The 25,659-nt window shown below is 36.0% G+C and overlaps 1 protein-coding gene across 7 annotated transcripts in view; it reads right to left on the bottom strand.

Moving 5' to 3' along the window:
• The window catches only part of LNPK (lunapark, ER junction formation factor), a 55,041-nt gene that overhangs the window by 16,251 nt on the left and 13,131 nt on the right, over positions 1 to 25,659 (bottom strand). For all 7 annotated transcript variants that reach the window (XR_012629469.1, XM_074873164.1, XM_074873168.1 and 4 more), the window contains 7 exons: positions 25,061 to 25,101; positions 18,122 to 18,202; positions 17,982 to 18,033; positions 10,623 to 10,841; positions 5,486 to 5,591; positions 4,690 to 4,760; positions 3,241 to 3,411 (listed from right to left, as the gene is read on the bottom strand). Coding sequence is in view for 6 of the 7 variants with exons in the window: in XM_074873164.1 (XP_074729265.1) it covers positions 3,241 to 3,411; positions 4,690 to 4,760; positions 5,486 to 5,591; positions 10,623 to 10,841; positions 17,982 to 18,033; positions 18,122 to 18,202; positions 25,061 to 25,101 (741 nt within the window). In the remaining variant the exon portion in view is untranslated. The remainder of the gene's footprint in view (positions 1 to 3,240; positions 3,412 to 4,689; positions 4,761 to 5,485; positions 5,592 to 10,622; positions 10,842 to 17,981; positions 18,034 to 18,121; positions 18,203 to 25,060; positions 25,102 to 25,659) is intronic.

Below are 25,659 nucleotides of genomic sequence, written 5' to 3'. Positions count from 1 at the left end.
AACATACTAGCAGTTGCTGTATTCCAAGAACCCTTAGAAGTGACAGAGCATTAAATCATTATAAAATATTTCATCAAGATGATCAAGGAATTCCATAAAAATCTGGAGACAACACAGGAAACTGTCTCCATAAAATGCTGACCACCACGGTGAAATCTGAAGTTCAAAGGCATCTAACGAAGACCTCTGAACATCGGCACCAGATATTCACCACAAAACACTGTCGCAGTCAAGTTCTGTTTCAACCTTAAACACACTTTTAAATGCTAAACCTGAATCAAGAACACAGTGTAACAGTACCAAATACAGGCAAGGTAAAATTAATCAAGACAATAAAAGTGGTTCCTGTTGGCTTTTTCAATGATTCAAACATTAATAGTTTTAAGAGAAGTACATAAGAGAACCAACTAGCCTTTGATGACAAAAAAAAAATTGAACCATTTAAGAAAAAGGTAAGAACTGAAGCAAATTGCTTTATTCTGGTACTAAAGTTTCCCAAGTTACTCTGCTGAACAGGGAACATTTGTGCCAGTAATCTGCATCAGATTGACAGTTGATGACTCCATACTTCCAGAGGATTAAAAAATCCAAGGTTCAGTGCCAACAGCAGTCCCCATAACCATTCTTCAGATATCTTATCCACAGGAGTTGCATGTAACATGCTTGTCACTGCATGAGCACACAACTGAAAAAAAGATTCAGCTTCATGCTCTACTCATTAGTAGAAGTAGCTCACTGGTAAAAAAATATTTATAACACTGCTGTATCACATTAGCTTGCAGTTTCTTCAAGCTATATAGTTTAAATGAGTTACAGAAAAGAGTTAGATCTCCCAATGTTGTCAACTTTGTTGTGAAGTTGGTTTCCTGACGTTAATGTCTGTCTACATCTGTAAATGAAGATATTCTCTATTCCTGCTATGACAGAAGCTATATTACTGTAGTGAACAAAAGCCTTCCCCAGAGCTACACCTCAATGATAGCTTCATACCTTAAACTTACAATCAAGGAATATGTTCATTTATTAACAAAGCCCAACTGCCTGTAAGCAGTTACGTTTCAAATTAAGGTTCTGATGGGAAAAGTGATTTACTGAAAGTTATATTTTCTCATTCGTAAGAGATTACTTCGTGGCAAGTCACAGGCAGTTAATGCACACTGACAAACTGGTAAGGTAGCACTGGCCTCTTCTGCATCAACAAGACATTTCTCAGGTATTAGTTATGTAAAATATTAACACATACTCCTTCGGGCTGCTTAGTAATTATTGAAACAGAAAGGTTTCTATCATCTTGGAGATGAAATATTCATAAAAGATCAGATATTTAAGCTAGATAAAACCAAGAGTCAGTATACCGGTTACTTATTGTCCCTTCTGAAAAATTTCACCATACACTTCCTAGCAGAAAAAGAGAACAGGGGAACAAACCCCACAGTAGTCTCTTTTGTCATTTTTAAATAAGGCAACACATTGTTACAAGACCACACCAACAAAAAACAAGTAATTTTCAGTGTTAAAGATAGATTGGTAAAATCACATTTACTGCAATAAAACCATCCTATTTTTACCCTGAAATACTTAATTAAATTCTGCTTTCAAAAAAAAGCAAGTTATTTTGCAGAATTTTCACTCCTGCATCTCAAGTGCCTGATCAAAATCTCACACTAATTCTTAAGGTTTTATATTTTTTACAACATCTATAAACTGACTCAGCAGCTCAGACCCATTAACAGCATAGTTTGATAAACATTTCCTTCAATGATACCACCAGCTTAATCAGCACTCCCCTCTCCCAAAACCTCTAAGAACCTACAGTTATGGACAATACTCAGAAGCCCTCAAGACACACACCTCCAAGAGCTGAACATCCATCTTTAAGGGCTTCCCCATTTGATTCTCAGAGGAAAATAAGCAGAGTTTTGAAGATCCTGGTAGCAAATTATGTCTTTTACATAAGAATCTTCCAACTTTAAAAGTAATCAAGAAGCTACTAACCTACCCTCCATTCACTGAAAACATGATTAGAGCATTTGAGGACAAAGATGACATTCACATCATCTGTGCTTGATGCAGCTTTCAGTCTTACTTTCATGCTAGTAATATCACTTTTAACGAAGTAAGAGTACTGTGGCACAGGAACCAGAACCAACCAAGTTTCCCCCATAATGCACCCGCATCAGACCACACCCAAACACAGCTACAGTTAGATACTGCTTCCCTACAAGTCTCACACAGTCTTCTCATGACAAAAAGTAAAGACCAGTGCCGTTTTGCACTCCCTGTTAAAGATAATTAAGCAGAAACATTCCTTCTGTTACACTCTTGACAGTTTCCCACAGTTGGTGTGTTTCCAGCCTGAATCTCGGGGCTGTACACTATTCAATAGCTTCCCCCATGATCCCTGTAAACTAATGTGAAATCCCATCAAGTACTCAATAGCACATCTAACTGGAGATTCTCTGGTTTTAAATTATAATTTCTGGAGTCTTTTAAACACTGCATATCTTCCTGTTGGCTGTACACCAGATGCCTACTGTATCTGCAGACTATAAAACGTCTCAAAAGGAACTATGTTAAATTAAAATTGACAATTTGTCTTTGAACTCCCTGAAATTAAACAAGGCAGTTTTACTAGATTTTCCTGCCCTGAGGAAAACAGCAAAAGGAACAAAGGCAGAAATTCCAACACACCTCAATCAAATGACCTGCTGAACGCAGTGAAAGTTAACCACTTCGGGACATATTCCCTTCTTAATCATTTTTCTATTTTGCTATTTTTCTACCTGTTTATCAGTGAAAAATTCTGTTATGCTATCATTTGCATGAGACATATTGCCTAATATGAAGAAATTTTAGGGTACAGGATAGAAGACAATAGTATCAACAAGCTAAGCTAGAAGCAGGGACAAGAAGAATTGAAAAAAATTTGAAAGCTGCACCCACTATGAAGTCAGGATAGGCTACACTATTTCAGTTGGAAGGGACCAACAACGATTATCTAGTCCAACTGCCCAACCAATTCAGGGCTGACCAAAAGTTAAAAGCATATTAAGGGCATTGTCCAAAAAGCCACTGACAGGCTTGGGACATTGACCACCTTCTTATGAAGCCTGATCCAGCGTCTGAGTTCTTCAGTTGTTCTTACTCTTATAAAAAAACCTCATCTAAACAGAGCTAGATGAGAGGGGAGGATTTCATTAAACATTAAAAAATAGCAGACTTCATGAGATTAGCACATACCTTCTATCTGTTGAGTCTCCCGGGGCTTTCTCTCTTGAGGTTCTAGAGGCTCAGTTTCAGATCGCAGTTCTGTAGATTGCTTTTTTTCAAAACTGAAGTCTGGAAGTCGTGGGGCCTGAGGTCTAGTCTTTCTTGCAGGATTCAAGAAAAAGCAGTAGGCACACCTAAATGCTACACAAAAGCACAACCAATAAGTAGCCTCACTAATTAATTGCACATTTCACCTTTATTCCTACACTACATTCTGACTGTCCAAAATACTAAAAACAAAGAATTAAATAAGTGACTAATCAGTACCTGAGAATACCTCCATCAAATTTACCCAAGCTGTTCCATATAGCTCCATTTTTAACTTCAGCATAGTTTGCTTCCTAAGAACCTGCTTGCTTTCAGCTCTGCTGCACTTATGAGTACTGCCCACCACTGTGAAAGATTTGACCACAATGAACAAAATAATGCAATTCAGTACCACCAGATGTTGCCACATGGTGTTCTTCTATTCTTTCCTACAAAAGAATTAAGTTGACAGATGTTTTGGGTTTTTTTCCCTTTAAGATGCCACTTTCCTCACCTTTTGAGTAATGAGATGCTATAGATTCTGCAAGGTATGTGTCACTCTGCTTTTTGAGGAGCATTCTGCCTCAGTGTTACTTAATTAAGAAAAGAATGTTTTGTTCTGGAGTAGTACTGGATATCACTTAACAGTTAAACACATATTTCCCGCCCAAGACAAGGGGGGAAGTGGCAGTTTCTTGCACAACTGAATTGTGAACTCACTTGAGCTGACATACAGACTACATATCTTTGGTTCCATAGGAAACGTTCAGTTTATTCTTACAATGCTGTATATTTACTCACAAAATTAAGCAAAACAAAAATTAAATAGAAGATTTATCTAAGATTCCCTCATTTCTTAAGCATCAGGCTTACACTTGTGGTAGAAAGGAGGCAAAATAAAACATCTGTGTTCAATAAAGACCTGTGTCTGTCTTAAGTTATTGTCAGCCATAAATTCACATATAGCCCCCTAGGGCTTGTTTCCACTCCTTTTCCGATACCTCCCCAAGATCTTCTTGCCAAAGCAAAATTTTGTTTAAGTTCTGGTAAAAGAGGCACACTTTAATGTCAGATAGTTTCTCAATATAAAACCCTTCTGAGAACCATTCATAGCCAGTAGCAATTCTCAGGGATGTATTGGAGGAGGCTTATTTCTACTGAATAGTTTTCTACACATAAAATCCTTGGCCTGAAGGTTGCAATAAAGCAGTTCTCTAAGTCTTGAAGTGAATCTTAAGATACAGAGTAATAAGTTACCATAAAACTGTTCCCATATGAAGTGGCATTTCACAGTGTCAGTTAAGTACTTAACTGTAACCAGAATGAAGTATGATGCATGTTAGTTATGAAACATAAGCCTACTAATACAGTCTGCCACAGATTAGCTCTTACCTATGTATTCAAACTCCTCCTTCAAAGCCATACCATTGTGAGAAAAACATTGCTGGCATATAAGGGCATACCTGGAAAACATGAATAATATATAATCACAGACCTTTAAGTAATAACACACTGACACAAGATTCTTTTTACCTTAAGATATCGACTAATAGCTTAGATATTTACGCTTAAAAAGGTCATTTCCACAGTGAAATTATCCTCTAAAGCAAACTAAATCTATATGTTAAATAATAGTTTTTAAAGTTGGTTTAAAAACAGTGAAATACTCTTAGCTACAATTTAAACTTCATGGGTGAACATATTTTTAATATCATCATTGTCAGAAAATAACCTCCAAATTAAGTTTATATTTCATTAGCATACAGTCAACATGAAAAGTGACCGTTGTTAACATGGAAGTTCTGATATGCTTGAACAGTTCTGAAAGCAATCTGAAAGCATTTATAATGGTGCTTAGTCCTGAAATAATCTGAAAGCTGAAGCGCTAAAATAATCAAATTACTTTTTTTAGTTCAAAATATAATTCATTCACCCACTCGACCATAGATTTTTCTCTTTGTATCACATGGCTAATACCACCCAAGTAGAGGTTAATTCTGTCAAAAAGTTACTATTTTTTCTACAAACAGATTTCAGGTGAAGCACTGAGAAAGGGCCATTTCATTTTGAAAATTTCAGACAAATTCACAATTCCTTTAACCTTGACACTTCTGGCTTGGGAAAAAAGAAAGGTTAAGAAACTTCCTATCTCTTAAGTGTTTAGGTATTTCCTTTAGCAACATTTTACCTGTTCTGAGGACCATCACCAACCAAATATTCAATAACTCTATCCACAACTCCTCTTTCTCGAGGAAGAACAGGTCTTGCTAAAGGAGGACCTGGAGGATGAAGACCTAGGAAGACACAAACTATGTCAAAACTATTTTCAACTACATTATTATATATGATATTTCACTGTGCATACTAGTGTAATAAAATAATTGCACCTACTTAATACACATGGCCACATTTCTTAGTCCACTAGAAAAGCTGTAAGATATTTAAACCCACAACAGTTGAAAGTTTCTCTTCTGCTCCCTTAGCTTATAATCTTATTAAATCACTACTTTTACACCTTGGATATGTAATTAAATTTGTAATTCCTAAAGAACTAAAGACACCAATAGTATTTAATGATTACTCACAAATAGAGGCTTTTTAAGTAAAGAAGAACTCCTTATTTGAGTTTTCTTCATATACTCTCAACTCTGCATATTCCACACTTCAAGTTTACACCAATAAATCTGGTAAAATCAATTACAACAGTAGAAGTAAAGATGTTACCAAAGAAGCACCCACTGGTTTCTGTGTAATTATTATATCGCATGAGCATGCCCTCAGTGTGCATTCAGTCTACACATTAAACCTGTCCAGCCATTTGGCATTTTGGTAATCCCACGTTTAATGGAAAGTTGGATACTTTCAAATTTATGCTTAGTCAAAGAAGCCAGAGGGTCACTATTAAGGTATCAGTTTTCATATCCCATGTGTTGAATGAACTACTATCAAAATAAAACTCCATTAAGCACAGGTAACAGCAATAGTTGGTACTACCTTTTTCACCTCTGTTCACAGTGGCAGTTAAAGTAGACCAGTGGCACAAGCTTGTCCTTCCACAAAGTTTTAAAACATCTGGTCTACTGTTTCCATTTATGTAGCTTTGAGTTCTTACGTCTACCTTCCTTTCCAGCCTTAAAACAGAGGACACTAGGCATAACGAGCAAAATATGATCTGATAAGGAACTAAGTCTGAATCACTCAGATGTGACCATTGAAATAACTAGGTATGAAACTTCTTCCCAAGGCCATGCTCCTGGCCAAGAGACATTTTGCACAAGCACAGGAGGTATTAAGTTACAGTACTTGCCACAAACAGATACCAGACAGATAGTCAGTCTCGAATGTGAGATAATTAAGTGAGCACTTAAGGGGGACAAGGAAGTCTTAAAATGTATTTCCATAAGACCCTTATGAATTACATTCAAAGGCCACAAAAAATGAGTAGGACAACAAACCAGTCCTTTCAGGTCATTGAAACTGGGGCAAAACATCAGCTTCAAGCCACCTGAAGATAAAAATTATGAAGCCTGACAGATAAGACTCAGTTTAACCCAACAAAATTACTTGTAATAACGCAAAAGTCCTAGTCAAGCTCAAGATAGTTAAGAATGTTAGACAGAAAAAGTTCAACTAATATTAGCAGGTTTCGTACTGAGATGAGCATATGGTAATGTGAAGCCATGCAAGAATCAAGTATATTTAATTCACAGAAGTAAAATTCTCAAGATGCAAGAAGTGACCAGTGTTTTCTCAGGGAAGAGTTCTGGCTTGTAGCTATTCTCAGTATATTTGGTAAAAACAGATATACAAAAGGCATGGCTTAAAAGAAAGGTTTTTAGTGACCACAGATGCAGCCTTCAATTCTCTTTTCAATTTGCTGTATGCGTCCAGTGTTTTTCACTGAATGTTTCAATTTGCTGTATGCTTCAATTTGCTCTGTTTCCAGTGGTTTTCACATATGTTTCACAGAATCCCCCATAATGCCCAATAAACAAAGAGGAAGCTAACAGGTAAAACAAACTAAACCCACTGTCTGAAGATGAAAAAAGGATTTAAAAAAATACAAATAAAGGACTAGCAAGAGAGAGAAGTTTGTTAGCAAGTTGAACTAGCTCAGAAGGACATTTAATTGAAAGATACCATGGAAAAAACAGTGGACTTCAAGCTTCTCAGAAGACAAGATTTACCTTTCTGTAGCACCTTAGCTGGGGACAGCAGGAGGACATGCACAGTCCTTCCAACACAACTGATACTCTTTCATAAACATATACACAGAAATAATATGTACCTCTTAAGTAGAGCATACACAAGTAAAGACAACAGAGCAAGTCATACTATTTGATAAACTGATCCAAGATGGACTTTAAGTTTAAATACAGCATTAAATGTAATTGACAGCAATTACCATCTCAAGCCTTCTACCTTTCAACCTTCACAGATTGGAGCAACAAAGGAAGAATAACTTATGGCAGAACATGCTACATTGTGGTAAACTTCAAGCTGAATGCCATGTACAGCTAACCTCCATCCTCTGTGGCAAACATCAGAAGCGCTGTAGGAATCAAACATTTTCAGCAGTGCCCTCAAAGCGCTACACATAGAATGAGACTAATCTTGTCATTAAGGTTGCAATACTTCTAGCAGCACAGCCTTTCAAAACACCTCTCATCAATACCAGATAATTGACCTAAATGGACTGCCCTAATCTTTACAAGCACAATAAAATTTGATCACAAAATGCTTCAATTTTCAACTCTTCAATAAGCACAAAAAAGTTTCATGCTCAATGCAAATGTTTAAAATAACCCTAATTTTCACAAGCGAGAGAACTGAAATCCGGAGATACCAATCAGTGAAAGTTATTCCTGTATTCTGTCAACAAGCATGAATCCAGACTTAGTAAACCCTCAGAGCAGCAAGGCAAAACAAATTCAGTGCAACATGAACTGGACCTAGTGCTTCATTTTATAGATTCTGGAAAAGCTGTCCAAAGAAGAGTTCAGGCAAAATGTATTTCCTAAAGCTCCACAAAAACCTGGAAGATCCAATACTTCCCTGAAAAAAACCTGAATGGACAACATCTGACATAGGTGTGAAGTAAAGATCTGGAGCACTGATATAATCTGCAATAAAATTAAAACTCCAGAATAATTTTGTGAATACCTGGCTAACACTCAAACAGGTATCTAGGCCTCTATTCAAAAGACCAAATTTTCATATGACCTGTGTATCACCAATATATGAAAAGCTTCTAGAAGTTAATAAACAAGGCAAAAATTAAATAAAGTTACCTAGAATGAAACATGACAAGGCGCTCCAAGAACAACTTCAATTACCTGCCTACTAATAACTCAAACCAACCATCTTAGTTCTCATGCTGTTATGGACACCAGTAATTAATATAAACATCAAAAGCAATCATTGTAGAAAGACTGGTCATTTCTGCAAAGCTTGGCAAACTCTCAACTACCTGCTGGTTATTAATTTTCAAACATATGGGAGCTCTGTGGTAATACATGTTAAATTGATTCTCCTCTACAAAATATAGTATAATGAAAATGAATTATTAATCTTCTCTAAAGTAGAGATAATTAAGGCTATTCATATTTGTTGCAAGCCAAGCATAAACTCAGATGCAGTGATATTACTCTTATAGATACTAAATTTACATACTTTTCACTACAGCTACATAACTGAGATTTTATATGCCTGGAAGGTTTGGGGAAATTCGAGAGAAAACAAGCCTTCCACATTAACTGACAATTGCAGTGGTTTCCATTGGTATCTACAAAAAAATAACATGTTTGGTCAAAATTCCAGTTATTAGTGAAAAAAGTGCCTATAAAGCATTATCACAAAAACTACATCAAATATTTTAATTAACAGGCTTGGCAACTGTCCTTTCAAATAAGTCCTTTTTTTTTTTCTTTCTTCCTCTAAACCATTTCTGCAGTAAAGGCTGAATTTCATCCAGCTTATTCAATATGCCTGAGTCTTCCCCTAAGAATAAAACTATTATATAGCCAATATTATTTTATTATATAGCGAGCTTTTTAAACAAGAAGGAGCATGTGATTTTAAACCCATTAAGGAATTCTCAGTAAGCAGGTTTCAGTAAACGTGCTTTGTAACCAAATGATACTTCAAAATAATCAAGACTTACTAAGAACTTGCCTTTACAGTTCACTTCAGGGATAAAAACAAATTTAGTAGTTTCATTACACAGGTAAACAATTACTAACAAAAAATAAGGCTTAAGGACTCTGAAGAGAAGTGAGAGATCACAAGTTCTCATGACAAGTGTATTCCAGTACACTACACAATACGAACGGACATTTTAACATTCAGCTGCTCAAGATCTTCCATTAACAGATCAGGTGTCAATGTGTTATGTATAGTCCTACTGATCACTGTATAAAGAGCAAAGAACTACTCCACATTACAGTGCTGCCCAGAAGATTCTTGGCAAGTTGCATCCCTTCTATTTTCAAGACAGCATTTCATCTCCTTTCTTGCCATGTGATCCAACTTGCCAGACATCCTGCAACAAAGGCCTGGCACTAACCCATATACGCAGCTTTACCATCCATGAGGAAGGTAACAACACCTCCCACACAAAACTCTCTAATTTTGCTATGCCTCCTATAGAATTTAGTTCATGTTCTATTTAATGAAGTTCATCCCATCTGAACACCAAGTCAGAAATCAAGGGAAAACCATTTTCAGGATATGAAACCAAGTTTTAAGGAGCACTCATTGCTACCAGATTTCAACCTGTTGCTAAACTTTCGATTCTTGTGCGATTTCAGAAGAATTCAGCTACAACGTAGACAACTTTTCTGGTGTACTTGGTATTTTACACTTTAATCTATGACTATAGATTGCATGACTATACCTCCTAGAGTAAAAATTTAAATAAGTGTCAAGATGCATGTTAAAAAATATGTGCAGGGTTTAGTGAGAAACATGAATGTATTCTGAAAGTGTTCTCCTCTGTACCTGATTTATATAAGTGTAGAGCTCTTCTAAACTAAGAACATAAAAAGGTATGCTATATTGTTGACTACAGAATACTGCAAAGTTTTATTGCCATTTAAACAAAGAAGCCATAACAGTTAAATGAGCTCAGGCAATAGGTTTCAGCATCAAAAGGTGCCAGCTGTAAAGAGTTATGGCTAATTGAATATGGAACTCCTGCTTAATCAGATAACTGTTCTGCTATTTCCAAATGAAATGCCATTTCCATACTGTCTGAAAATGGCCTATTTTATTGGTAACCAGAGAAAACAATATAAACTGTAAATAACATTAAGTGCTCTGTTTACCCATTCCAGGCACTGAAGTAGCAGGGGATCCAGGGCGTCTTGGTAAAACATTTGACTGCAAGGATGGCACAACAGTTCTTTCTGGGGGTCCACTCATAGCTGGTGTGTCTCTCTGCAGATTAGGAGATGCTGGAACCGATGACTTTGGAGAGCCTTGTTTAGGAGTCACAGGCTGGGGCACAGAAGCATTTCTTTGAGCTGTGGTCCTCTGACGAATTTCTGACAAGAACACGTGTATACCGAATTTAACATCTAGCATTATAAGCAAGAGATTACTAAAAGTACATTAATAGCATTATTCAAATCAGCAAATTAGAGTCACACCAAACCAGGAAGAGGTCTGTAACTAAAGATCACCAGCTGCCTGGCTGAGCATGCCATAGAAATAAACCCCACACAGAATACTATGTTTTAACAGCAATAATCATTAACCCTTAAATACTTAGGGCAAAATTCTCCTAAGAAAATTAGCAGATACCCACCCTTACAATTCTGTTCTCTAAAGCAGAGTGTTGGAGATATGAACAGCTAGATTCAAACCACAACATACAGACAGAAGTGACCACTGTTTTTACTCTATGGTTTAAACACGCTTCCAAGTTTTTAGCTTTCCATGGGACCAAAACCTATTCGGTCAATGTCTAAAATACCCAGGCTAAGTGCCCAGAGTTATTAAAAAGTTTTCAGATTGGATAAATGAAAGAATTCTAGAGCCAGAACATAATGTTTCATTCACATCACAGTTTCATTTACTTTTTTCAGCAATACTACCAACAAGCCATGTGCTTAGACCGTCACGAAGCAAGAACAAGCTTTGCTGGAACATCCCTCCTTTTACCTCTTCTCACTCCATTGGAGTTACTATTAAATCACTATTATAAAAAACTTAGATGTTTCCTCAGTTGTTCTTACCTGAAGCCAAAGTTCTCATTAACACCAATGGGAATATCATCCCAGTAACATATTAAGGTTTGGATATTATATTATTCATGCAAACCTGAAGTTCCTTTATATTTATACTCAAGTTTGTTCCCCAAAACAAGACAGGAATAGCGCTCATAAACAGCAGTCACTATCATCTATTTCTCATCCCATCTATATCTAATCACCTCTAGGAAGCCTCTGAAATACACTATTGCAACAAATCAAATTGAAATACAACCCTCACTTTAGGGCTGCAGGCATTAACATGGTTAACAAGTGACAGCTTAGTCTAAAAGGTACACCCCAAGAATGCCTACACCTAAGATCATAGTACCCTACACAGTTAGTGTCTAGCTCCCACATTAGTTTGAACAAGCTTTCTTGTCTTCCTTCACAACAAATGGAATTTAACATTAGAATTGGACTGTAAATTCATTTCCCTGAGCTTCAAGATTAGAGAGATTTAATCTGCTGGATTTGTCTGGCTGGAAGAGTTTAAATCCTCAGCAGGCAGTTTACAGCCCCACTGGCAACTGGCCATAGGGAGATGGGTGTGCTGAAGTCCAAAGGAATGATCCAAGTCCCCAAAAGTACAATACTACTACACTAAGCTTCTGTATGGGCTGAAGGAGGCAGGGAGCATGTAACAGCAGCTTACACTAGCTAAGGAAGAGTTGTTATCACTGGAGCATTGGGTCAAACAAAAGTTCTGTCGGAAAATCATCAACATCCAGTGCCATGAAACTGCATAGGCTATGTTCTTGCCTACTTATCTGTACATATAAATAGGATTAATATACACCAGAATAAAGAAAAAAACACTCTTTGGGATCATCAGTTAGAAGACTACAACTGCACAAAGCCTTACTAAAAATCCATCTAGTTCAGTTTCCTACAGAGCAGAACAAATTACTAGTTTTCCCATCACACCTTCACACACAACTTTATCATCCAAGTTAGATCACCCAGTGAGTATGAAGAATCTGTATTTTAACTTGTTTTTAGCAAGTGAAGTTTGTCCCCTCACTATTTAAACTGTTTAGAATCTGGGAACCAGGATAAATTGGTGAGGTAGCTGCAAAAATCCCATTAAGGTTTTCTTGGTGACTTGCTTCTATTTAGAAAACTGCTCTTACGTTGAAAGCTTTTTTCATCAAAATTCATTTATGAAGAACTTCACCATTGACATTTGAGAGCTTTTTGTGAGAGACCTTAGCAACCTTTCAAGTCTAACTACGCTAGAATAATTGCATCATCCTCTCCATGACTTCTGACCAACAGGCAAGACTCATCTACAAACAATATATTGATTCTGCCCCATGATTTCACTACCTGTAAGTTTGTGTTATCATTTCCACTTGTGTACTAGTTTCAAAAATCAAGCTAAAGGTATGCAATTTCTCAACTCTTCTCAGCTCCACAGATCTTCTAAAAATGAGTGATAAATATGAAGCCTAACTCCACTTGTTCCAAGATCATTTTAAAAATCTGTAAAGAGACATTTTAATCCACTAAGATTTTTTTCATTCTTTTTCATTGCAAAGCCAGATAAAAACGTCAAAGATCATGACTATAACTACACATGGATATTACTCCTATATTTTGAAGGCTGTCTTCCTATATCATGTGGTTTAAGCATGTCAGCTTTGGATGCTTAACAGCTCTGAGTCTGTTTCGATATGATCCATGGATATATCCATGTTTATTCTGAGCACATAATACACTATTCCTATGCAATTTCCATGACACCTGCAACAGCTTGGCCTGTTTTGCAAGGGTCATTTTTGGCAAGTCTCCTTTAAAAGGGTTTTCAATTTTTAAAAACTTACTGCTACTTTAATGACTTCTTCCCTGTATTTTTGCTCCTACATCCTCAAGATGTTGAACCCAAACAGCCAGTATTAGAGAGATGTGCTTCAGTAGTTTTAGTCTTATTACAGAGGTAAGAATACAAGACTCATTGCTAGTTTCCACAAAATTGTATCAGGTTATTCACAAGGCTCACTCCACTTAGAAGTTCATTTGGCTTTCACGCTATTCTTTATCTCATACTTAAGAGAACTTGCCAACACTCTGCTGCTCCTCAAGAGAAGATACCAGAAGAACTTACATTATGAGGAAATGAGAAATGCTCTCCTTGGCAAGGCCAATAGCCCATCCATCCCAGTATTTCATCTCTTAAAGTGGTCGTGGATGTTATTTAATGACAACAAACAAAACTGAATGATTTCTGTTGCCTACATCTCCGATACCACCCCCAGGATCCACAACGTATTATCAGGTACATTAGAGAGTACAACCCCATCTAATCATTTTAGCATCACATATGGACCCTGATGCCCACGAACTCCTCTAATTCCTTTTAAAACTTGCCATCCACTTCCACAACAGCTCTAATATTCTTCTGCAGTAACTGGATATGATCTATATGCTTCTCAAATTGCCTTATGTTGAAATGCAATGTGTTAATAATGAGCCTCTTGCAAAGCTCCAGATTTCCATAACTCAGGTTCCACAAATTAGCGAACATGTCCGTCAGGTCTCAATGTTAACACAATATACAGCTACTGATGATGGGTTTTAATGAAGTTTTGCAATTTTTCAAGATTTTTTTTCTTCCTTGAATGACTTTTGTGCATCTGCAAACCAACTGTATGAAGACAGGTAAGTAACTTAAACAGAACTTTTATTCTTGAAGCACACTGGAGTCCAAATTCTGCAGTTACCAGCACTGAGCAATACCAGTACATAAGCAGACACATTACTTAACAGGGCTACTACTCACAAATGATGATTCAGTATGATCTCTTAAAGAATATTAAGATATTGCCAGTGGTGAGACAGCTGTATCTTTCATATTTACAAGTAAAATATTTTATTTCTCCATCACTTCAAAACTTCTTGATTTTTGTAGAGAAGAATACATCATTTTTAAACAGCTAAAGCACAACACAGATCAATATATAGTTCACATAACTTGCTGGATTTAGTAGCAAAGACCAACCAAGAATTTTCTTTCTTCCTCCTCATGTCTGTACCCATCCCACAGCTTGCAACCATCTGGTATTGCATTATTTTTAATTCAGGTCACAGAGTGATCTCATTTACAATACAGCCCTGCTAACAGTTGTATTAGCACAATGAAGGGAGGAGGTATCAACAACAGGATATTGTTGATAAATATTTATTCCATTGCCAATATATACTTACCCTATTTTTTTCATATGGCCAAAGTACTGAATAACCATATGATCACCAACTCTACCTCTCAAAACGTATCTGAATATATAAAATTGCACTTAAGTTTTCAAATTCCTTTCCTTCTAGATGTACAGGTGCTTTCTTATGCCAAACTCAAGATTCATCTGAATCATCTGTTAAAACTACAATTATTTAAGTAGTGCATGTCAAAAAAAAAAAAAAAATCACAAAAACTGCAAAAAGAGCTAAATACATATGAAAACTAGGGCCAGTTGTTTTTCTAAGAACCAACTATTACTTAATGCTGATTAAATCTTTGTACTAATTAGTATGACACACAAGTTTACATTTCAACTGGGAAGTCAAAAACATACTAACTAACCTTTCATCAGCTGCCTCATATGTAACATCATCCAATCTGATTACACATTGGTCATTATTTACCCTCTTTTCAAAAAGACTCAATTTACAGAGCTCAAGATACATGTTAATAGATATTTTATTATTCCCAAACACTATAATTTTACCAAATATTGCATACACCAAATTACACCACAACCACATTAAGATTTCATCTAGTTGAAGTTACATACTGCACAGAATGGAAGCTAATACTTGTTTTGGGCAGATATTAAGTGTGAACAGCAATAAGCTAGTAGGTTTTTTGATAGCTAAAAATTGAAATAATTACTGCACATACCAAGAACAGGTTATTTAGAAAATAAGTCTCCATGACTTCACAAGCTAAACCCAAACACAGCATGTCCCTCTCACTATAATGCATCTACAAAATACAGTAGTCTGAATATTCACTTTCACATGGACAAAAAGGAGCACCAATTCTAAATTCAGTGTGTTAGAGAACAGATTGGAAAAACAGAAAAAGGAAGTCGTGTTGTATATCAACAAAATTATATAGAATCATTGACTTGTTTAGGCTGGAAAAGACCCTTAAGATAATCAAATCCAATGAGAAGCCATAATAACTTACAAAATTTATTTTCCAAAATCCTTTCCAAGGCTAAACTGCACTTTTATTCAGGATAAAGTAGATTGCTGACTTCAATGTGGGTGCACTCGAAGTAGAATAATGTTTGAATCAGAAGTGTACTCTACATTTTCTCAGTTGTGTCCCCACTGACAGGTCTCTGGTTCACATCACAACAGTCTCAGAGAGCAGCACTTATATTATTCTCAAATGAAACTAAAGTGAAAGATGCCCTCGACCAGGTCCATGAGATCTGTTTACAACTAGCCCTAAATAAAAACCCGTAAACATATAGTGTGGGCAAACTTCTCAGCAACAACTCTTTCACTCTACAAATCTACTCCTGGTATACCACACTCACACTTAATGTAGACCACAGCCCATAGTGACTGTCTCTCAAATACTTCCAACTCTCTCAGAACCTCTCCCTCATAGCCCTTCTATTAACAGTCAAGTCAAAATCAACACAACATGCCATATGTGGGATCCAACTAACCTGCTTTTGACTAACTCAGAACCCTGGATCAAAAGCACGCACACTGTGCTTTATAAACCCAAACATACACAAGACTAATAATACAGAGCAACTCACTGGTCACCATCACTACTTACACAGCCTGGGCAGAGGGGAAGAGAACAATCATATAACTCCTTAGGAGTTTCAAAAGTGCTGGTGATATCTCTTAATAAAGCCAGGGTGACTAAAGATTTCTCACTGTCTAATTTATACCTAGTTATCTCTAGATCTCTACATAGAAACACACATTTCCAGACAGTTTCATCCCTTGGTCAGCATTACTTGCATTCTACAACCAGATCCGTCACCCTTCTTCTGGAGTGATTTCTAACACAGCTCGAGGAGAAGGATGAATATAAAGAGTTAAAAAAAAAAGACTATCTAAACGTTACAGGTATGACAGAAAATTCTTGGCAACCACCCATGAGCTGTACTGAGACAGAGAACAGAACAGGGTGTCGGAAGGGCCCTTCAGCCTTAAAAAAAAATACTATGAACGCTGCAGAAATGGAATGATGGGAGAGACAGGTAAGGAGCAAACTTGAGAAAAAGCTGTTGTGCCGAGGACACCAGAAGAGATAAAAGCTTTACTGCTAACGTACTGCACTGCAACTACTCACTGTCAATGTCAACAAGTAAGGATGGTTTAAAAATGTTTTCATGACAATTTGAAGCTAAGCAAGAAGAACAAAACAGTGGATTTGACCATGCAGCTTTATAAACACCTTTCTTAGTAAATCCAAGTGCTCTGCACCCATCAAAATAAGCACTCCAAGATCAAAAAATGAGACAAATAAAAGTTCAGTTACAAGAATTAGACAAAGTTGGCAATTCTAATATATATGCTCTAAAGCAATTTGTCTATTTTATGGAAAATTATGCACATTAGATTCAGCAATTTGTTTTGAGCACCAGCCTCTACAGGTCTAAATTGGTTATAACAGCAAATTAGCACCCACACTTTGAGACAGATCTTTGTAGGTATCTTCAGTATTATAAAACAAGGTGGCCTTCATACTGTGTTAATACTAGCATTTTGAATTTAACCACAGCATATTAGTTTGTCTGCAAAAGTATCTTTTGATTTATAGTCCACATTTTTAATGCAAGGATTCTACTGGGAGAGTGTGGGGGAGAGATCTCTTCAGTCTTGAAACCTGTGTATGCAAATCTAGAAACAAAGCTTCCTTGAAACACATGCAAGTTTTTTTTCTATTTATTATTTTATTCAATAGCACCTTTAAATGGAATATCAAACTAGCAAAGAACTGTCTGTTCTTGGCATCTAGAAAATATCTGATTTCTGCACTAGCTTTGCGGAATCTCTCCATCCACCATATAAAAGTAGTTTAAGCACTGCATTAGGAAAGGTCTGACTAGCCAGAAATAGAAACAGAATTGAAAAGCTAAGTCAATGAGCATTACGTAAGATCTGAAAGCATCTTCGTATTCTAGAAAAATTGCAAGTATGCCACAAAAAGTTAATTTTCTCTGCTTTAGCATCAAGCACCATTAAACATCCTGGTGTCTAGAAGAGCATCAGCCTTTAGTAACAGATCCCTTGTCTGAAAAATACGGAACAGTAATGGACATAGTCTAATAAACAGTCTATTAACCCTAAATAAAGGTCAATTGATCTACAAATTTTATCAGAGAGAATTCTAGAGTGGAAATTGCTATGAAAGATGAGTATCTATGCTAAAGAGCAGCCGTTCTACACGGCTATTACCTTGTCCAGGTCTCGGGGTTGCAGATGTTCCAGCAGATGGTGGTTCAGCCTCCTGCCAATTAATTATAAATAATGTTATCCGAATGTTCAGCTCCATAGTACCTTTTCTATTAAATCAGTATCAATACCAAGATTCTTACCTTTGCACTTGATTCTGGATCAAACCTTTCAAGGATTAATTTAGCAGTCTTGTATGTTTCCTTCTCCATTACTTCCTCAAGCTGGAAACAAAAAGGTTCCACACATCAGTACAGAATTCTTCGAAGTATTTTTCCCTCATATCTTCCCACTTACAAGCAACTTAATTTTACCAAAAGGTGAAGCTCAGTCCAATAAATGAGTACCACGTTCAGATACCTGCAGATTTGTTGTATTCAACGGAAATAAAATTTTGCTTTCAAAAATAGTTTCTAAACTCTAATGGGATACTTGTATTTAACAGCTTTATTGCAAGGAAACACCAAATATTGCTAATTGTTTACATATAATGAGGAGAATAATTACATGCACCAACTTCAATAATGGAATGTGCAAAAATCTATCAGCCATCATTATTGGAAGTTATTAGACATGACAAGCGAATGACAGGCAATTCCTTAGATTTATTTCCTCATAGCACTTAATGCTATTAATTTAAGGAAGGTCGTTAGCCAAGTGCTTTACAGAATAAAGTCTCTGTGCCAATTAACTGCTGTCAGCATCGATTTTAGATTATTTATTAGCAGAAGCAATTAGCTTGCTGCAAATGCTGTGAAAACTCACTAACTAGAGAACAGCCATGGAATTTGCTCAAATGACTTTAAAGGCTGGATCTCCATCTTTACAGCGATTCAAACCGCTTTTCAGAAAAAAGGGAACATGTTAAGAATTTAAATAAAAAAATTTACTGAGAACTATGCATACTTTAGGGAGTGTAATTAAAGCACTTCATTATTACAGCGTTTTATTTACAATGCACTCAAGTGGCTTTATAGTTAATACATGGGCTTAATTAAAAAAAGTAATCACTAGTAAAGTATCATTTTAGTGGTTAACAGCCAACATCAGAAGCAGCTTAACTTTAAAATGGAGATAGTTGAAGTTATGACGAATAGCTAATATGTACAGAAATTATCATGCATTTTACAGTATCTTAAGCAGACCTTTTCTCCTAGATATGCTGACTAATGGCCGTGTTCAGCTAAAAGTGGGGGGTTTGTTTGTTCTTAAGTTTGCTGTTGGCATAAACTGCAAACTGAAAAGGCCAGTGATCAAAAAATTAAGTTCTCTCAAACTCATTTATCACTGCTAAAATAACAAATGGTGCAGGTTAACATGACTTTTTATGCCATTATTTAGTTAGTGAGAAACTAAAGTTTCAGCCATTCTGCATACACAGACCTTGTAGGGATTTTACCTTTAGACAGACCTCAGAAGCTAAATAAAATTCACTTAATTTAATGGATACACAGTATCCATTTAACACTCACTCCTACACACACTACCAGAAGTTGAAGGCAAGGAATACTATCTAGGCTGTTAATTAAGGACTGTTGAAACAAAAGGGAGTGAAGAGGGAAGTAAAAATCAATTTCCTAAACTTATATTTCAGCAGGACTTTGGAGTTAACTCACTAACTTCATAAAACAAATGCTACACAGTGCAGTAAGATCAGAATTAAGGGTCTAATAGGAAAAATAAAGTATTTATTGCTTATAAAAGCAAAAACCATAAGGCAGACCTTTATATGAAGGGGTAAGGTTAGTGAGGTGAAGCTGCAAAGTAGGGAAGTGTTAACAGTCAGTGTCATTATCTGGCCCCCAAATCAAAATTAAAAAATCCCAAGTCACTTTACATGAATGAACATATAATGCATGCAACTGTCTTTATAACCACACAAAAAAGGAGAGAGAACATTCTGCAGGACAAAGTGACCTTTAGGAAGAGAAAAAAAAATAGAATGCTCCACCATCACTTGACACTTCCCTTATCTAACACACTTCTTGCTATGGCAGTATTAGATAGGATGGTAGTTATTTGCGGATATTTAAGTTTTGTAAACACAACAACATTATTTTGAAACAGAAAAATTTAGCTTTCATCACAAGATTCAGATGTCAAAGTTATTCTTCCCATTTCTACAGTTACTGGATAATTCAACAAGTCTTCATATTTCAAAATTCATATATAGCTTTATAATTCTAGTAAAGTTGAATCTGGACAAGAATTCAGTTTCACAACTTGTTATAAATTTCTTGAAAATGTACAGAAATTATAAGTGTGCTTATAGAAATCTTGACAGTTCTCGTGGTTTTACTTCTAGGATATATTTTTCTAAAAACACTTGAAAATTTGGCTTGACAATACCAAATAAGGAGTCAAATAGGTCAAAGTTTACTTACTCTGAGAAAATCAGTATAATTACTAGAAGCTAACAAGGGCCCATGTAAAATTTAAATACTATCTCTATGATTGCATAGTGAAAGAAGATGGCTTGTGCACTGCCAGAGCAAGCTCATTTATAAATGCAGATCAACATACCGACTTCTGGATTATTCACCATCGTGACCATAACCTTGCAAAGATTAACCTAGTGCTGAGCACCAGCTCGCTAACGCAGCAAATTGCTTGGCACCTCCTGCTCTTTTTCCACAATATACTCCTCTCTGAGATCCAAAACTTTTCCCACAAAAACATTTCCTACTTTCTGCCAAGGTCTAATTCATAGTCTATTATTATCGAGCTTAAATGCTGAGTAACCAGGATCACAAATGAAGTCACTATGAAAGTTAATACCAGCTCAATCATGGATTTTTCAAACTTATTTCTTGGAATTAACCACATCTTAATAAAGAGGCATGGTCATGTACCACATTCTCTCCTATGAATAATTACATGGATGGCCTCCTTTCCAACTGGCAACCAAACAGAATTCCTGCAGCAACATCATCAGTTGCCTGTATTGAAAAGTAATAATAGTAACGTATTTTAAGCTTCTTGTAAATGCGATTTAGCAACTGGAAGTCTGAAGTATTGGCACGGTGCAAACTACTTATTCGCCATACTACCATGCAAGTTCTTAAACTGAATTACTCGGTAAGGCAAACCCAACTATGAAAAGGTATTTCTTCATGTTCACACAAAGCCACAAGATTCATTTCAGCCTACCATGTAAGATATGCCAGCACACATAGCAAGTTTCCTTAAAATAGGAAATAAACCATTTAAGCCACAATAATCAAGTGTACTCCAGATAGATTCATGCAAACAGTAAAACAACCAAAGTAACTGTTTTGTGTGAACACTGCATGAAGGAAATACCTAATCTACATCAGTAAATACAGTTTTCAAACATATTTTGAGCTTCCAATTGCATGTTTGCAGTACCCTAGCATATACTGGGTACAGAAGACTGGGCTTATACAACAACCAACTTCTAGTAGAGTTTTTGTCACATAACCTGGTAAGGTTATCAAAATATCTATAGTTTTCTACACCTGGAAGTCTGAAGGTATAAAGCTCATTAAACAGTAGTTATTTTAAATAACAAAATTCATATGCTGCTTTTCTTTTTCCATTACTAACATAACTCCAAGGCAACCCTGAAAACAGATTTCTTTTTTTTCCTTGGAAAATTAACAGATGCAACTTCCTAAATTCCTACCCAAAATGGCTAGGATGTCTGTCCAAGTCTAATATTACACTCAGCCTACAGAATAGCTGAGCAAACTTCAGCAAAGTTTAATTCTAACATTAGCAAAGTAATTACTGGACTATCTTCACAACTCTGTCCTCAGGCTAAGAATTATCCCATCTTTAAGACTGCTGCCCCAGGTAGTCTCCACTAATTCCCACACATAGCAGCTTAATACATGTCCTGTGCCCTTGCTTTAATATGCTTAACCCTCTGAACTTGCTCATCTATACACATTCAGGCTTAAGGCCTGACATCCTCATTAACTGAGAACTCTAAGGCCAAAATTAGAGCTACACAATCACAAAACCAACCAGAGTATCCCTTACCATCAAGGAGGAAAAAAAAAGTTGTATCTTGAAGTAGTGCCTCGATTACAGCTAATTAACTTAATCCCTACCCCCAATCCATAAAGAAACACTCATTGTCTTTTAAAGCATTTACTTCGAAAAAAGTAGTGTAGAGGATCAGCTCTGCAGAAAGTATTACACAAACTTTGAGTCAAGTACAGCCTTTCCAGATGAAGTATCTACATTTGTGGTTGTCAGGTATTTTACCCACATGAATATCCATGTGATTACACCAGTAAAGACTGAAGCCTTTTGAACAGAACTGAAGTTCTATTGAGCAGCTCACTGCACAGCCACCAGGGCATTCTATCTAGTAAATGAGGAGCTTACTCCGTTACAGGTACCCTTCAGCACATAAGTAATGTCACTAGGGAAAAGGTGGACCACACGCCTGTAAAACACAAAACTCTTAACATTTTTCAAAAGGACAACTGTCTTCAATGTAAGATTTCTCCAGCAATCGGGTAGTTGAGCTGCAATGAAGTGAAAAACCATTGCTGCTATGGCAGGCTGACAGCGCCTAGACAACAACTGGCATTACAAGTAAAGAGGAAATATATAATTTAGTTATCCAAGATACTTTGAGGATCACAATGTAAATATCTTAGAAACTAATCCTATTTGCAAACTCAGTAGCACATCAGAATCCAACAGGGAAAAAAAAATCCTCTCCCTCCCTCCTTCCCATTATTTTACTTGGTAAAGGTTTTTGGTTTGTTTTACTAAGTAGGTGTTGCTACGGCTATTCATAGCTACAGATAGTCCTAAATCAATCCAAAACAAAATCACATCTGATTATTATCAGAACCAAACTATTACAGAATGAAGTTTTATGAGTGTTTTTATCTAAAATACAGATTATATTCTCATTACCTGCATCCACTTTCAGCTCATTTCAACATGCTAGATTTCATGTATGATCTAATTTTAATGCTTAATTGAATACCTTTAAATTATGATGAAACTCCTGAGTCAGTCTTCTGAGTAAAAAATACCAACACCGCGCTGATTCAAGAGGTTGCATTAAGTCTTCTGTTTCTGGTTCCTTGCTAGGAACCAGGCACCCACAAGATCAGGAGGTAATCATGGACTTTTTATTCCCCTCAGATTGAAAAATAGCCGAGTTATAGGTTATTAGACTTCCCAGAACTGTGCTTTAGTAATTCTATTTAGAAGTTTGTGTTTAATGATTAAAGCTTGACATGCATATATACTGATGGCAATTTATATTTGCAGGTTTACTCTCCATAGTTACACTGTAATGTATACTGTTCACAAGGTATTCATGCAGTTGTTTAATTTTTAACTACTGCCTGCTCTTCCACAATATGTGGGTTTGATTTTTTGCATATGCAAAACACACATTTACATCTTGTTTCAACAGTATCCATTTCCAAAGTAAAAAACTCTCCCCTTTATAAAACAGCTATTTCCTGACTCTTTTATTGAATGCATTTTCCCTAAAGAATTGCTTCTCACACACAAAAATTCAGCATTACTAGTTCTTCTAGAATAAATATAATTTTTGTGATCACAGAAAAATAAAGTTTAACTGAAATTAAGGCTTTAGATTTAAGACTCCAAAAGCTGTTTTGTTCTCTATTGTGCTTTCTGTTCCAATAACTTCCCCTACAAAACTACCCAATGACTTTGTAAATTGGGGAGATTAACTAATTTCAATTAAGCAGTTTTCATAAAATTAAAAATATAGTTGTCATAGTCATTTATTTTGTTCTCTGAAAATGTAAACCTCTTCAACCCCTTTTTATCATCTCTCCAACCAAAGGACACCTCCATTTAATAGATTCCTTAATATAAATATTAGCAGATATTAATATTAGCAAATCCTCTTTACCAAAGGACAATGACAAAATTAGGTTGCAATCTTTACACCTACATTTCAAAAACAATAAAAAAAAAACAGAGTGGAAGATCAGTGAATCCTGTTTCCCCTGTAAAGGCCATATAATACCAGACTCTTACCTGACTCATTTTTTGTAGATTTATTGTGGGTTTTCTATTAATTTAGCTATCATGGCAAAATCCAGAAGGCACGAGGCAAACACTTTAGGAAATTCATTAACAATAAAGCATCATAATACAGCTTCTGGAGTCTTTGGGGGGAGAAGGGGCTGTTTTATTGGGGGGGGGGGGGGGGGGGGGGGCTGGTGTTTGGTTTTTGGTTGATTAGGAGTTTTTTGTGGTTTGGTGGTGGTGGTTTTTAAGTTTTGCCTTGCAATGCTGAAGATGAAGCCAACAACATAAGTAAACAGAGAACTTCCTTAAGGAATTATTAAGTAGAGAAGAAACAGCTTTCAGTGTTACAAACTTCACAATGAGTGCAAGTTATCCAATGTTTCAAATCTTCACCATTCTAAATTTGTCTTACCAAGATTGTAGATCCAGACCAGGCATACACCAGTTTTATACTGTTAACTCATCCACACAGCTCACAAAATAGATGACCTCAAGACAACTGATATGATACATGACAAGCCACATTTTTGAGGAAAATGTAATGGAAGAAATATGTAGTACAAAAATAAGATGGAGGAAGATGCATTTAAGATATAAACTATAATCTGTTATTTGATGAAAAAGCGAATCCAGACAATTTGGAAGTCCTTTTGCTATTTATGAACAAAGACACTAAGTGAGAGAGTAACTATTGAAGACATAGTTGCACTCAATGTTCTTAAATTGGTACAATATCTAACATATAATCCTAAAGTAGTAGTCAGCAACGAGTAGGTTAAAGCATACATTTTTGTTTTCTGACAAAATGGTATCACTTTACATAGTTCTAGCAACACTAAAACAGTAGGTTTAAGTTAAACTACAAAGAGATAATCTATTCTCATATGCAAGCAGTCCTTTGTAATTTTGGGGTAAGGAAAACCTTGTGTGGTACTAGAAAATGTATAAAAACAGAGCAATGGTAATAGTTTCACCTCCCTCTGTCTGCTCTTCATCTATAGATTACAATCAAACTCAACTTGTAGAGATGCAAAAACACTTTAGAGGACCATAACAACTAGCTTTTAAGTTTTACTTACTATTTTTTTCTTTTGAGATTTTAAATCTTCCAGCGCATCATCTAAAAGAAGGACATCATACATTAGTTTTCAAACGTAAATAAAAGATAATTTCAGCACACTCCAAACATTGACTTCCCCGTGAAATCAGGAAAAATTATGTACTGACCACTACCAACCCTACAACATTAGTAAACTTTGCACAAAATAACTAAAGTTTTTATATGAAAATAAACAATTTTAAATGCTGAAACTGCTTATAAATTATAGCCCACTTATCACTTTACAGTTATAACTATTAAAAAGTTTTATGTACCATTTTCTCATTAAGCAAACCAATTCTAGCCAGTGCCCTCTTTTGACCTACATTAAAACTGGTAAAACAATGGACCAAATACACTTAATCTCATGAGTCAAACTATAGAAAAAAGCTTGATGTCTAAGTATTAATATATCTGAGTACCAGATTTACTGGCTTCATGTAAGCCTCTTAGCACATGCTCGTTTGAAATGTCAGGTCAATTCTGAGCTTCAAATCTCAATCTATTTCACCCTTTCAATACTTTCAGACTACAGCAAAAACCCTAGTTTTGTAAGAAAAGCTACTAGAAGGTCATTTT

Source organism: Strix uralensis, chromosome 6, assembly GCF_047716275.1.
Source record: "Strix uralensis isolate ZFMK-TIS-50842 chromosome 6, bStrUra1, whole genome shotgun sequence".
Taxonomy (NCBI): Eukaryota; Metazoa; Chordata; class Aves; order Strigiformes; family Strigidae; genus Strix; species Strix uralensis.
The sequence above is the reverse complement of the archived record's forward strand: the minus strand, read 5'-3'. Positions and strand labels throughout refer to the sequence as shown.